Here is a 12,898-nt window from a genome sequence, read left to right as displayed (position 1 = left end):
TTGATAAAAATGTTGATACACATCTGAGTCGTCTTCACTCATCAATAATGCGCTCAGAACAATGAGCTTAAAGAGGAACAGCCCTTGAAAATCTCCTCACTGTTGTGTGTGGTTACAGGTGCAACAGAGCACATATATTATTTATATATATATATATATATATATATATATATATATATATTTACATACAATTTTATTTTACTTATTGTGTATAATTCTGCTTTGGCATTCTGCAAACAAACAAACAAACCTAAATGATGCACTTTCGACTTTATGATATTCTAAGTAATGTTTAGACGTTTTTAATTTTAGTTTTTGTTGTTTCTTTTATTGTGTGTCTCTTACTTTGTGTCTGATTTTTAAAAATGTTTTTTGATGGACGGGCTGACAGATGAGGTTAGACAGGAATCTCCATGGACTATGATGTTTGCGGATGACATTGTGATTTGTAGCGAGAGCAGGGAGCAGGTGGAGGAAAATCTAGAGAGATGGAGGTCTGCTCTGGGAAACAGAGGAATGAAGCTCAGCCGCAGTAAGACAGAATACAGGTGCGTCAATGAGAGGGACCCAGGTGGGACGGTGAGGTCACAGGGAGCAGAGGTGAAGAAGGTGCAGGACTTTAAGTACTTAGGGTCAACGGTTCAGAGCGATGGAGACTGTGGAGAAGAGGTGAAGAGGCGAGTGCGAGCAGGTTGGAGCGGGTGGAGGAAAGTGTCAGGTGTGTTGTGTGATAAAAGAGTCTCAACAGGAATGAAAGGAAAGGTGTTGGAGACGGCGGTGAGACCAGCGATGTTGTACAGCTTAGAGACAGCGGCGCTGAAGAAAAGACAAGAGGCAGAGCTGGAGGTAGCAGAGCTTAAGATGTCGAGGTTCTCTTTGGGAGGGACGAGGACGGACAGGATCAGGAACGAGGACATCAGAGGGACAGCTCATATTAGATGTTTCGGAGATAAAGTCAGAGAGGACAGATCGAGGTGGTTTGGACGTGTTCAGAGGAGAGACTGTGAATATATTGGTAGAAGGATGCTGAGGTTGGAGCTGCCAGGCAGGAGGTCTAGAGGAAGACCAGAGAGGAGGTTTATGGATGTAGTGAGAGAGGACAGGAAGTTAACTGGTGTGAGTGAAGAGGACGCAGAGGACAGGGTTAGATGGAGGCACATGATTCGCTGTGGCGACCCCTGAAAGGGAACAGCCGAAAAGGAGAAGAAGAAGACATGTTGCTGTTTGCTGCACATTTCGGTACCTTTTAATGCATTTCTCATTTTGAAAATTAAGACATAAAAAAATCTTGTGAGATGGTGAACTGGAACGTTTGTTAATGAAGCTTTTATTTTGAAAATAAAACGGGAGTAATTTTTGTTTCTGCTTTTATTTTGGATCATGTTAACCGGAAGCTGTTTGTTTAACGGAACTTGATGCGAATGTTTCTGGTTTTTGAAGCTTCATGAAGCCAAACTGATCATTTATATCGATCTCATACGCAGTACAAGTAGTACAGTAACTATCTCTGTGTATTAATATTCGTATTTTGTATTATAAGTTGTAGTTTTATGAGAAAAACTCCGGGAGCGTTTTTGGTCGTCCACTGTAGAGCTGAACGACAGGTCAAAGGTCAGATGAACCCGGAACATCAACAAAGCGAGCAAAGGCGGCGGTGAGACGTTCCTCTGAAACCGGCCGACATGTTCTCCGTCTTACCGCCCAGACACAGTTTGGTGGTGGCGGCTCTCAGCCTGCTTCTGACCCGCTCATGCTCTTCTCTGTCGGTCCCGGACATCCCGCACATCGCCCCTTACTTCGGGACCAAGACCCGGTACGAGGAGGTGAACCCGCACCTGCTGCGGGACGTCTTATCCGTGAACAAATCCGTCTTAAAACCTCCGCCCACCGAGCGGTGCTCTCCGGTCCACCTGACCGCCGTCATCCGGCACGGCAGCCGGTACCCAACCGTCAAAAACATCCGCAGGATCCAGAAACTGAGCGAGCTGGTCCGGAGAGAAGCTTCCAGAGGCTCCGCGGGCTGGCTGCAGGACATCCAGAGCCGCTGGGACATGTGGTACACCGAGGACATGGACGGTGAGCACAGCCACCCGCTACCGATAATAGACCTGTCCCTGCTTGGGCCACTGACACACTGTAATACTACATCACTGACCGTCTGGATCACTGACAGTCTCTGTGTCTCTGACAGTCTCTGTATCACTGACCGTCTCTGTGTCTCTGACAGTCTGGATCACTGACAGTCTCTGTGTCTCTGACAGTCTCTGTATCACTGACCGTCTCTGTGTCTCTGACAGTCTCTGTATTACTGACTGTCTCTGGATCACTGACAGTCTCTGTATTACTGACCGTCTCTGTGTCTCTGACAGTCTGGATCACTGACAGTCTCTGTGTCTCTGACAGTCTCTGTATCACTGACCGTCTCTGTGTCTCTGACAGTCTGGATCACTGACAGTCTCTGTGTCTCTGACAGTCTCTGTATCACTGACCGTCTCTGTGTCTCTGACAGTCTGGATCACTGACAGTCTCTGTGTCTCTGACAGTCTCTGGATCACTGACAGTCTCTGTGTCTCTGACAGTCTCTGGATCACTGACCGTCTCTGTGTCTCTGACAGTCTGGATCACTGACAGTCTCTGTGTCTCTGACAGTCTCTGTATTACTGACTGTCTCTGGATCACTGACAGTCTCTGTATTACTGACAGTCTCTGTGTCTCTGACAGTCTCTGTATCACTGACAGTCTCTGGATCACTGACAGTCTCTGTGTCTCTGACAGTCTCTGTATCACTGACAGTCTCTGGATCACTGACAGTCTCTGTGTCTCTGTATCACTGACAGTCTCTGGATCACTGACAGTCTCTGTATTACTGACAGTCTCTGTATCACTGACAGTCTCTGTATCACTGACAGTCTCTGTGTCTCTGACAGTCTCTGTATCACTGACAGTCTCTGGATCACTGACAGTCTCTGTGTCTCTGACAGTCTCTGTGTCTCTGACAGTCTCTGTATCACTGACAGTCTCTGGATCACTGACAGTCTCTGTATTACTGACAGTCTCTGTGTCTCTGTATCACTGACAGTCTCTGGATCACTGACAGTCTCTGTATCACTGACAGTCTCTGGATCACTGACAGTCTCTGTATTACTGACAGTCTCTGGATCACTGACAGTCTCTGGATCACTGACAGTCTCTGTATTACTGACAGTCTCTGTGTCTCTGTATCACTGACAGTCTCTGTGTCTCTGACAGTCTCTGTATCACTGACAGTCTCTGGATCACTGACAGTCTCTGTATTACTGACAGTCTCTGTGTCTCTGTATCACTGACAGTCTCTGGATCACTGACAGTACTGACAGCGTCCCTGTTAATCACTGCAGGCTCATTGTTCTGTTTCTCAAACTAAAGCTGTCCAACACCTGGAATATTCTTCAAAATGTTCCTGTTAAACTGCTCTCGTCCTCCTCCCCCTCCTCTCATCCTCCTCCTCCTCTCCTCCTCTCTCTCCTCCTCCTCCTCTCCTCCTCTCCTCTCCTCCTCCCCCCTCCTCTTCCCCCTCCTCTCCTCTCCTCCTCCTCCTTCTCCTCCTCTCTCTCCTCCTCCTCCCCCTCCTCCTCCTCCCCCTCCTCTCCTCTCCTCCTCCTCCTCCTCCTCCTCCTCCTCCTCCTCCTCCTCCTCCCTCTCCTCTCCTCCTCCCTCTCCTCCCTCTCCTACTCCCCCTCCTCTCCTCTCTCTCCTCCTCCCCCTCCTCTCCTCTCCTCCTCCTCTTCCTCCCCCCCCTCTTTCCTCCTCTCTCTCCTCCTCCTCCTCCTCCTCCTTCTCCTCTTCCCCCTCCTCTCCTCTCCTCCCCCCTCCTCCTCCCCTCCTCTTCCCCCTCCTCTCCTCTCCTCCTCCTCCTCCTCCCTCTCCTCTCCTCCTCTCTCTCCTCCTCCTCTTCCTCCCCTCCTCTTCCTCCTCCTCCCTCTCCTCTCCTCCTCCCTCTCCTCCTTCTCCTACTCCCCCTCCTCTCCTCTCTCTCCTCCTCCCCCTCCTCCTTCTCCTCCTCCCCCTCCTCCTTCTCCTACTCCCCCTCCTCTCCTCTCTCTCCTCCTCCTCCTCCTCCTCCTCCTCTCTCCTCTTCCCCCTCCTCTCCTCTCCTCCTCCTCCTCCTCCTCCTCCTCCCCTCCTCTTCCCCCTCCTCTCCTCTCCTCCCCCTCCTCCCTCTCCTACTCCCCGCCTCTCCTCTCTCTCCTCCTCCCCCTCCTCCTTCTCCTCCTCCCCCTCCTCTCCTCTCTCTCTCTCCTCCTCCTCCTCCTCCTTCTCCTCCTCTCCTCCTCCTCCTCCTCCTCCTCCTCAGGTCAGCTGGTGATGAAGGGCAGAGATGACCTCCGTCAGCTGGCGCAGCGTCTGTCGGCCTTGTTTCCGTCGCTCCTGTCGGAGGAGAACATGAGGAGGATCAGTTTCCGGAGCAGTTCGAAGCATCGCTGTGTGAGCAGCATGGAGGCGTTTCAGGAGGGTCTGCAGCAGCTCTGGAGACGCACAGGTGAGAGCACATCAGTCATTACTACAGGTGAACAGGTGAGACCAGGTACAGTATCTCGCCGTTACTGAGCCTCGGTGTCTCGGATGGTTTCGACTTGAAGTTTTAGATCGTTGATGTTGTTTAAAGAGTAAACCTCCATCATAAAACCTAAATTCATGAAACAGCGAATCAAAAGTGTTGATGTAAAACCTCTGAGCCAATCAGCTTTTAGCTCAGAAAGTTTCCCATCATGCACTGCACTTCTGCTACGGCGTGTGGCTCGATCTCCTCATTACTAATGTCAGTGTGACATCATCACCCAGCATGCATTGTGGTCACCTCCGTCTCTCCACCACAGACTGTATATAAAGATGGACGACGTGACAGCTCCCAGACCAACTGGACCGCCCCCTTGTGGCGGGCTGCAGTACAGCTCATAAGCCCCGCCCCCTCCATGTTAAACTCAGACCATCAAAGTTCATGGTTTCTGTCAGTTTGTTTTTCTGATAAGTTTGATTCTAATTCGTTATCTGATGCTATAAAAACATGATTGACAGCTGAGGCCGGCTCACGATTGGGTCAGCCGGGTGTGTGGGCGGGACCTCGATACCGCGGCTCCACCCCCGATCACTACTGTGCAGACTCTGGCTCCAAATGACATCACCAACACATGACGGCATACATACATAAACAATCAAAATAGTTCAACACAATTTTCTGTCAATCGACTAATTGATTAATGGACTCGTTTCAGCTGAACTTGTATAAACTGTTGGAGTTTAATTTACAACAAAACATTACATTTTATAAACACTTGATATAATTTGCGTGTAAAAATTTGAATCTGCGAAGTAACTAAAGTTGTCATAAACGTGGTGAAGTAAAAAGTCCAATATTTCCTCTGAGATGAAGAAGAAAGACTCGAGTAAAGTACCTCCGGTGTGTACTTCAGTACAGCGCGTGAGTAAACGTACGAGTTGACGAACACATCTCCCTCTCTCTCTCTCTGCAGAGCCGCAGTACAGCCACCAGGTGGACGACCAGCTGATGCGTTTCTTCGAGCGTTGCCGTGGTTACGTGGAGGGCGTGGAGAACAATCGCACGGCGCTGCTGGAGGTGGAGAAGTTCAAACACGGGGAGGAGATGGAGGCAGTGAAGAGGAGGGTGGCCGAGAGGCTGGGCCTTCCTCACCACCGCCTCACACCGGGTCAGACACACACACCTTAGTCTCTGTACTTGTGAGAACCTTCATTGACATAATGCCCCTCCCCACGGCCCTCACCTACACCTGACCCTAAACCTCAACCTTCACCACGGCCCTCACCTACACCTGACCCTCAACCTTCACCACGGCCCTCACCTACACCTGACCCTAACCTCAACCTTCACCACGGCCCTCACCTACACCTGACCCTAACCTCAACCTTCACCACGGCCCTCACCTACACCTGACCCTAAACCTTAACCTTCACCACGGCCCTCACCTACACCTGACCCTAACCTCAACCTTCACCACGGCCCTCACCTACACCTGACCTAAACCTTAACCTTCACCACGGCCCTCACCTACACCTGACCCTAACCTCAACCTTCACCACGGCCCTCACCTACACCTGACCCTAACCTCAACCTTCACCACGGCCCTCACCTACACCTGACCTAAACCTTAACCTTCACCACGGCCCTCACCTACACCTGACCCTAACCTCAACCTTTACCACGGCCCTCACCTACACCTGACCCTAACCTCAACCTTCACCACGGCCCTCACCTACACCTGACCCTAAACCTTAACCTTCACCACGGCCCTCACCTACATCTGACCCTTAACCGTCACCATGGCCTCACCTACACCTGACCCTTAACCTTCACCACGGCCCTCACCTACACCTGACCTAAACCTTAACCTTCACCACGGCCCTCACCTACATCTGACCCTTAACCTTCACCACGGCCCTCACCTACACCTGACCCTTAACCTTCACCACGGCCCTCACCTACATCTGACCCTTAACCTTCACCACGGCCCTCACCTACACCTGACCCTTAACCTTCACCACGGCCCTCACCTACATCTGACCCTTAACCTTCACCACGGCCCTCACCTACACCTGACCCTTAACCTTCACCACAGCCCTCACCTACACCTGACCCTAACCTCAACCTTCACCACGGCCCTCACCTACACCTGACCCTAACCTCAACCTTCACCACGGCCCTCACCTACACCTACACCTGACCCTAAACCTCAACCTTCACCACGGCCCTCACCTACACCTGACCTAAACCTCAACCTTCACCACGGCCCTCACCTACACCTGACCCTAACCTCAACCTTCACCACGGCCCTCACCTACACCTGACCCTCAACCTTCACCACTGCCCTCACCTACACCTGACCTAAACCTCAACAACTTCACCACGGCCCTCACCTACACCTGACCCTTAACCTTCACCACGGCCCTCACCTACACCTGACCCTAACCTCAACCTTCACCACGGCCCTCACCTACACCTGACCCTTAACCTTCACCACGGCCCTCACCTACACCTGACCCTAACCTCAACCTTCACCACGGCCCTCACCTACACCTGACCCTTAACCTTCACCACGGCCCTCACCTACACCTGACCCTAACCTCAACCTTCACCACAGCCCTCACCTACACCTGACCCTTAACCTTCACCACGGCCCTCACCTACACCTGACCCTAACCTCAACCTTCACCACGGCCCTCACCTACACCTGACCCTTAACCTTCACCACGGCCCTCACCTACACCTGACCCTTAACCTTCACCACGGCCCTCACCTACACCTGACCCTAACCTCAACCTTCACCACGGCCCTCACCTACCCCTGACCCTTAACCTCAACCACTAAAAACATTTGATATATTTTGTGTGTAAAAATCTGAATCTGCAAAGTAACTAAAGTTGTCATAAACGTGGTGAAGTAAAAAGTCCAATATTTCCTCTGAGATGAAGAAGAAAGACTCGAGTAAAGTACCTCCGATGTGTACTTCAGTACAGTGTGTGAGTAAACGTACGAGTTGACGAACACATCTCTCTCTCTGCTGCCGAGGCTCGTGGGTAGTATTTAGAGCCGTCTTCCAAAATGACAAACAAAACTCTCAGAAACAACGTGTAAATAATTCACACTGGTGTTCAGAAGGTGAAGCCGTCGGATGGTTTCCTGTGTTCAGTAACATTTAGGAGAACAACGTGAGGGAACCAGCACTCGTCAGACTGAGCAACTCTAGATAGACAGGTTCTAGAAATATTCCGATTGTTTTCTCGAACATTTTCAGGCTCAATTTTTGCTTTACTTTGGAAATTTCAGCAGCAGCCATTGTAACCAGGTACATTCACACTATGAGGATATTCATAAGCCTCCAGAATGGCCATTTTCCTCTTTAAATGATGGTGGTTACTCATTTATTTACTCCAGGTCTGTTTGCTGAACCTTAAAGGAAGAGGAACCATGTTTGTGTTGAACCTCGACGCGTCAGCAGCATCACTTCTGCTCTGCAGGAGTTTCCTCCAGACCCGAACTGATGTGAACTAAGATTGTCCCTCTGTGTCTCCTGTAGATCTGGTTGAAGCGGCGTTCTTCTTGTGTTCCTACGAGCTCTCCATCAAATCTCTTCACTCTCCGTGGTGCTTCCTGTTTGATGAGAACGACGCAAAGGTTCAGACTCACATCAACAGCGTACACACACATGTACACACAGCGTGTACACACAACTTGTACACACGTACACACACACTAGGTGATTAATCGATTAGTCGATAGACAGAAAAGTGATCGATCAAGTTCGTTTTCCTTTAATATTGATTACGTGCTGATCCTGAGTCCGATCAGGTCCTTGTGCTGAAAGTTTAGCTGCAGAATGTGACTCCTGAAACTGACCTGAGATCTTCTATAAGAAGACGTCTCGCTCTGCTGGAGCATCAGAAGCTGGCTGGACGGTGGCGTCACAGAGGATCTTTTCTTCTGTCGTCAAGGTTCTCACTGAATAACGTTAATTAGTGGCAGCTGATGAATGGAGGAACTGTTGGGTTAGCATTAGCAGATTAGCGACAGTGATTGCACTAATGCAGACCACAAATAAAAACAGTTAGATTTCATGAAAATGGAATAAGTTGCAATTCAGAAGTAAATGGCCTTATAATAACACAATTATCAGGTCGATCATTTAGAAAAGAGGTAAAAAAGCTCTGTCGAGCGCAGGGACACTTTACCATCACACATCTGATCCATAGTCAATATGCACATATTGATTGCTGGAGCTTTAAATCCAGCGACGGCTGGTCTAAAGTGAAAACGGTGAGTCTTGTATTAGTTTCATATCTTCTTCTGTTAATATTTGCAGGTGTTGGAGTACAAGTCGGACCTGAAGCAGTACTGGAAGCGCTCTCATGGTCATGTGATCAGCAGTCTGTCCAGCTGTCCTCTCTTCCATCACATCTTCAGGACGCTCGACAGAGCCGGACGTCCTCGCAGGTCAGTGACGTCACAGGAAACGCAGTTCTTCCAGTCATACCGCCGTACTCTTCACACTAAGTGTGGCGTCAAGTCGAGTGTGTCGCGCGGTCCTGCTGCAGAGTACGTGGATTTTGTGTAGATTAGATTAGCAAGAATTTCTGAGTATGCGCCGTGAGCTTAATGTATACTCAACCGCCCCACAATGCATTGCGTCTCTCCAGACTGTCCAATGGCGGACTGCGAGGCGGACGGGTCAGCACCACACTGTAGTTTTATTTCATCACTAAATTCACTTTTGAGAATATTCGAGGCGAGAAATCAACTGTGTAGATTGTGAATATTGGCATTTTTACGAAAATTGATGGCGAATCGAAGATGTGCTCCTTCTCCAGTTGAGAAGCTCCACAAGCGCCTGCGGGGGCAGCTGGCGAGCCAGCAGGCCAGTCCGGCTCGCAGACCAACGCAGCAACACGTCCATCTGCTGTATCGCATTTACTCTGTTCAGTTGAGCGCTGCTGTTGGTAAACAGAGACTAACGCTAAGATAGCACAACGCTGTTCCATCCTCCTCCGCCTCCTCCCTCCTCTTCCTCCTCCTCCTCCGCCTCCTCCCTCCTCTTCCTCTTCCTCCTCCACCGCCTCCTCTTCCTCCGCCTCCTCCTCCTCCGCCTCCATTTCCTTCTCCGCCTCCTCCCTCCTCTTCCTCTTCCTCCTCCTCCGCCTCCTCTTCCTCCTCCTCCTCCTCCGCCTCCACTTCCTCCGCCTCCTCCCTCCTCCCTCCTCTTCCTCTTCCTCCTCCTCCTCCTCCTGGCTCTTCTCTCTTGCAGGGACACAGAGGACAGGAAGCTGACAGAAATGTGGTTTGCATGAACTTTATTGCTAATCAGTGACTGTTGGTGTCCATCAGGTCCACGGACGCGTCACCTGAGCCGGCCTCCATCCTGGTGGGTCACGCCGAGACGCTCCTCCCCCTCCTCTCCCTGCTGGGACTCTACAAGGACCAGACTCCGCCCACCGCCAACAACTACCACACGCAGCACGGTATGAAGCCCCGCCCCCTTTCTGACGTCCAATCAGACGAGGACACGCTTCATCCAAGATGGCTGCTGCAGAAGCACCAATTAAATGATTTATTCATGCATATATTTCATCAGACCTTCGCAACATCGAACAGCGTCTGAAACACGTCGTACACACTAGTTCTTTTCTAGAGTAACTCGTAACAACACGACCTTTCCTCTGCTGCCCCCCTCAGGACAAGCTTTACATGTTTATCTCACTAGTGTTCAGGTTCTAACAATGAAAAAGTTTTCTCTCCAACGATGAGTTAAACTACCGACGAGCACAGCGAAGGTTCATGCCCCTCCTGTGATGTTCATCCTGTCCGGTTCGAGTTAAAAACTCTCCTGTCGTGTCTCACAGGTCGAAGGTTCCGGACCAGTCTCATCGTCCCGTACGCCGCCAACCTGCTCTTCGTCCTGTACGACTGCCAGCGAGGCCCGCGGCTGCAGCTGCTCATCAACGAGTCTCCGGCTCGATTCCCGGGGCTGGAGGCGGAGGACGCGCCGCTGTATCGGGACATCCGGGCCACGTACCGCCACCTGCTGGACGGCTGCGACTTCCACAGGGAGTGTGAGGGAAGACCCGGGGGCCGCGGACCAAACACCGAACTCTGAGTGAAGAACTAGGTACTCTGGTCCAGTACAAGCACAGAATCCAGTTCAGACATGAGTCCTTCTTTACAGCCTTAATGTGTTGATCTGTCAACACTGGAACCACTTCAGTTCAACAGCTTAGCAACAGTAACCAGTGGTCATGTCTGGTGTACATGGAGCTGCAGAGAGATACCGCGGGTCACGTGACCTCACAGGTCTGCCCTCTTGACATTTGCTGCTGGTAAACAGGGTTTTTTATCGTCTCTCTAATATGAATTTGTTCAGTAAAAACAGATTTATAAATCTGGTGGTTCCTGCTGCAGCACAGCTGTTTCTGCTTTAATGTGATGGGAGTTTGTGTTAAATTAAAAAAAACGTTAAAAGGTAAAAAGTTGGTTTTCATGTGTTTCTCCTTTTTAAAGGGTTTTTACCCATTTTTATACCAAATATGTCGCCACAACTTTGTGTCTCTGAAACACATTAGCTTTATTTTTTCACCAAAACTCTTTAGTTTGCAGCTGATTGGCTGATAGTTGTCAGGGTGTTTACATGCTTTTAAAAGCGTAACGTGAGGTGGAAACTACAAAGCTGGTTTCTGTAGGTTCAGGGATTAAAGAAACCTGATTTCTCTGTCAGATTTACACATGACTGAGTTTCTAATCAACTTTTTGAAAGTGAGCATGTGCAGGACAAAGAAAATATGTTTTAAACCTGAAATTTCTCATACGTCTTCTCACGCGAGATCTTTACGCTGTGGGTTTTTCTGTTTATGTAAAGTTTATTTGTATAGAGACAAAACAAACAGCAGGAACCAATGTCACATACTGCAGCTAGTTTGTAATAACCTTCGTCCCTGATGGGCCTTTAAAATACACGAAACTCCACAATAAAATACAAACAGAACAGGAACAGTTATAGTACATAGAGATTAGTTGTTATAAATATTTACAGCCACTAACTGCAGGTGGAACTGTTGTTAGCTAACTGAACCAACTGGCAAAGCTAACGTTAGCATGCTAATCTCTGAGCCGTTTAGAGTGTTTCCCTCTCATTATAAACTGTAAGAATCCTACTAACTCTGAAACCGATTTCTCCATGTCTACAGAACAAATACCTACATCTACTAAAGATTTATCTTTTAGCCTCTCAAACTGTAATGTTTGGAAGTTATGCTAGCTTGTGATGCTACAGTGACTTCCTGTTTACATAGTTGATTACTCTTGATTGGACAGCACTACAGATGTTTCCTAGCGACAGATTTACACAAAGTAAGTCTGTTTCTATTTCTATTCATTATTCAGAAAAATACTTAAATTTATTAGTAACTTGCATTTTAACACACACGACAAACCACACATTTACATCCCTCTGACTTTTAAAGAAAAGCATCACTGTGGCAGCTGAAAGATTATTACATGTAGAGAAACTCCAACTGACACTGAGACTGACACTTCATATTTTTATGATCATGTGATGTATTTGCTTGATTTTCTACAAATTTTGGTTCTTTGTTCATTTGAGTTGATTTGGGCCTCTGATCTGAAGTGTCGCTCTCTCTGACAGCCACCACATGCTGCTGTGATCAACTGACTGTATTGAAGTGAAGTAGAAAACCTCAGACTTCTCTCTACAAACTCAGTTTTTATACAACAAGTCGAGCTCTCAGCAGATTCACGGAGGATTTTCGCAATAAGAGTTCCGTTAAGGAGATAATGAGGCTGGCACAATCTGATAATAAACCGCTCTGGTTCTGTTTTGTGTCTTCAGGGTGAATTATTATTTTCTGTTGTTTATACGTCATTGTTCCTAAATTAGTTTAAAGTTTAAAATGGCGGCTCAGCTCGTCACTTTTTGGGTTGTTTTGTTCAAACTGGTGTCAGCTTTCACTCGGTGCTTCTTCTGTGTTTGGCTTCCTGTGGTGTTATTGCAGAACGATGGATGCCAAATGTTTTTAATTGAAAGCTTTAATAAATGTTTTTCACTGTTGAAACAGAACAAAGTGTTTCCTGTCATTAGTCTTTATATTACAAATAAAAGTTACAAAAATGACGTAAAAGTGAAAATCTCCAAATGGCTTCTGACGTATCAGGATTCGACACATTCGCTCGTCATGAGACAAACAGACATCCTTTATAACAAAACGAATACATTACACTTATTTGTCATGTGGATGATTCTGCTGTTAAGAGTGTTCGGTTCACTGTGAGGGAAAACAGAGATTTTGAGAATATTATCAAAATATTTTGATTAAAAAGTGA

General features: G+C 48.4%; 1 protein-coding gene across 1 annotated transcript; it reads left to right on the top strand.

The window, feature by feature from the left end:
* The first annotated feature begins 1,437 nt into the window (after positions 1 to 1,437).
* Positions 1,438 to 12,635, top strand: LOC122872745 (multiple inositol polyphosphate phosphatase 1-like). Its single transcript, XM_044188782.1, has 7 exons — positions 1,438 to 2,076; positions 4,334 to 4,519; positions 5,511 to 5,705; positions 8,091 to 8,188; positions 8,874 to 9,004; positions 9,893 to 10,026; positions 10,408 to 12,635. The coding sequence occupies exons 1-7, from the start codon at positions 1,683 to 1,685 to the stop codon at positions 10,659 to 10,661; spliced, it is 1,392 nt and encodes a 463-aa protein (XP_044044717.1). The 5' UTR covers positions 1,438 to 1,682; the 3' UTR covers positions 10,662 to 12,635.
* The last annotated feature ends 263 nt before the right edge of the window (positions 12,636 to 12,898 follow it).

The sequence above is a fragment of the Siniperca chuatsi genome, unplaced genomic scaffold (genome assembly GCF_020085105.1).
Source record: "Siniperca chuatsi isolate FFG_IHB_CAS unplaced genomic scaffold, ASM2008510v1 Contig00103, whole genome shotgun sequence".
In the NCBI taxonomy this organism is placed as follows: Eukaryota; Metazoa; Chordata; class Actinopteri; order Centrarchiformes; family Sinipercidae; genus Siniperca; species Siniperca chuatsi.
Note: the sequence above shows the minus strand (reverse complement) of the source record. Positions and strands in the feature narration are given on the sequence as shown.

Bases quoted from the DNA above. Each gene is read 5' to 3' on its own strand.
- LOC122872745 (XM_044188782.1), top strand. From the start codon at position 1,683: ATGTTCTCCGTCTTACCGCCCAGACACAGTTTGGTGGTGGCGGCTCTC. The intron at 2,077-4,333 runs GTGAGCACAGCC...CCTCCTCCTCAG, and splicing joins GTACACCGAGGACATGGACG to GTCAGCTGGTGATGAAGGGC. The intron at 5,706-8,090 runs GTCAGACACACA...TGTCTCCTGTAG, and splicing joins TCACCACCGCCTCACACCGG to ATCTGGTTGAAGCGGCGTTC.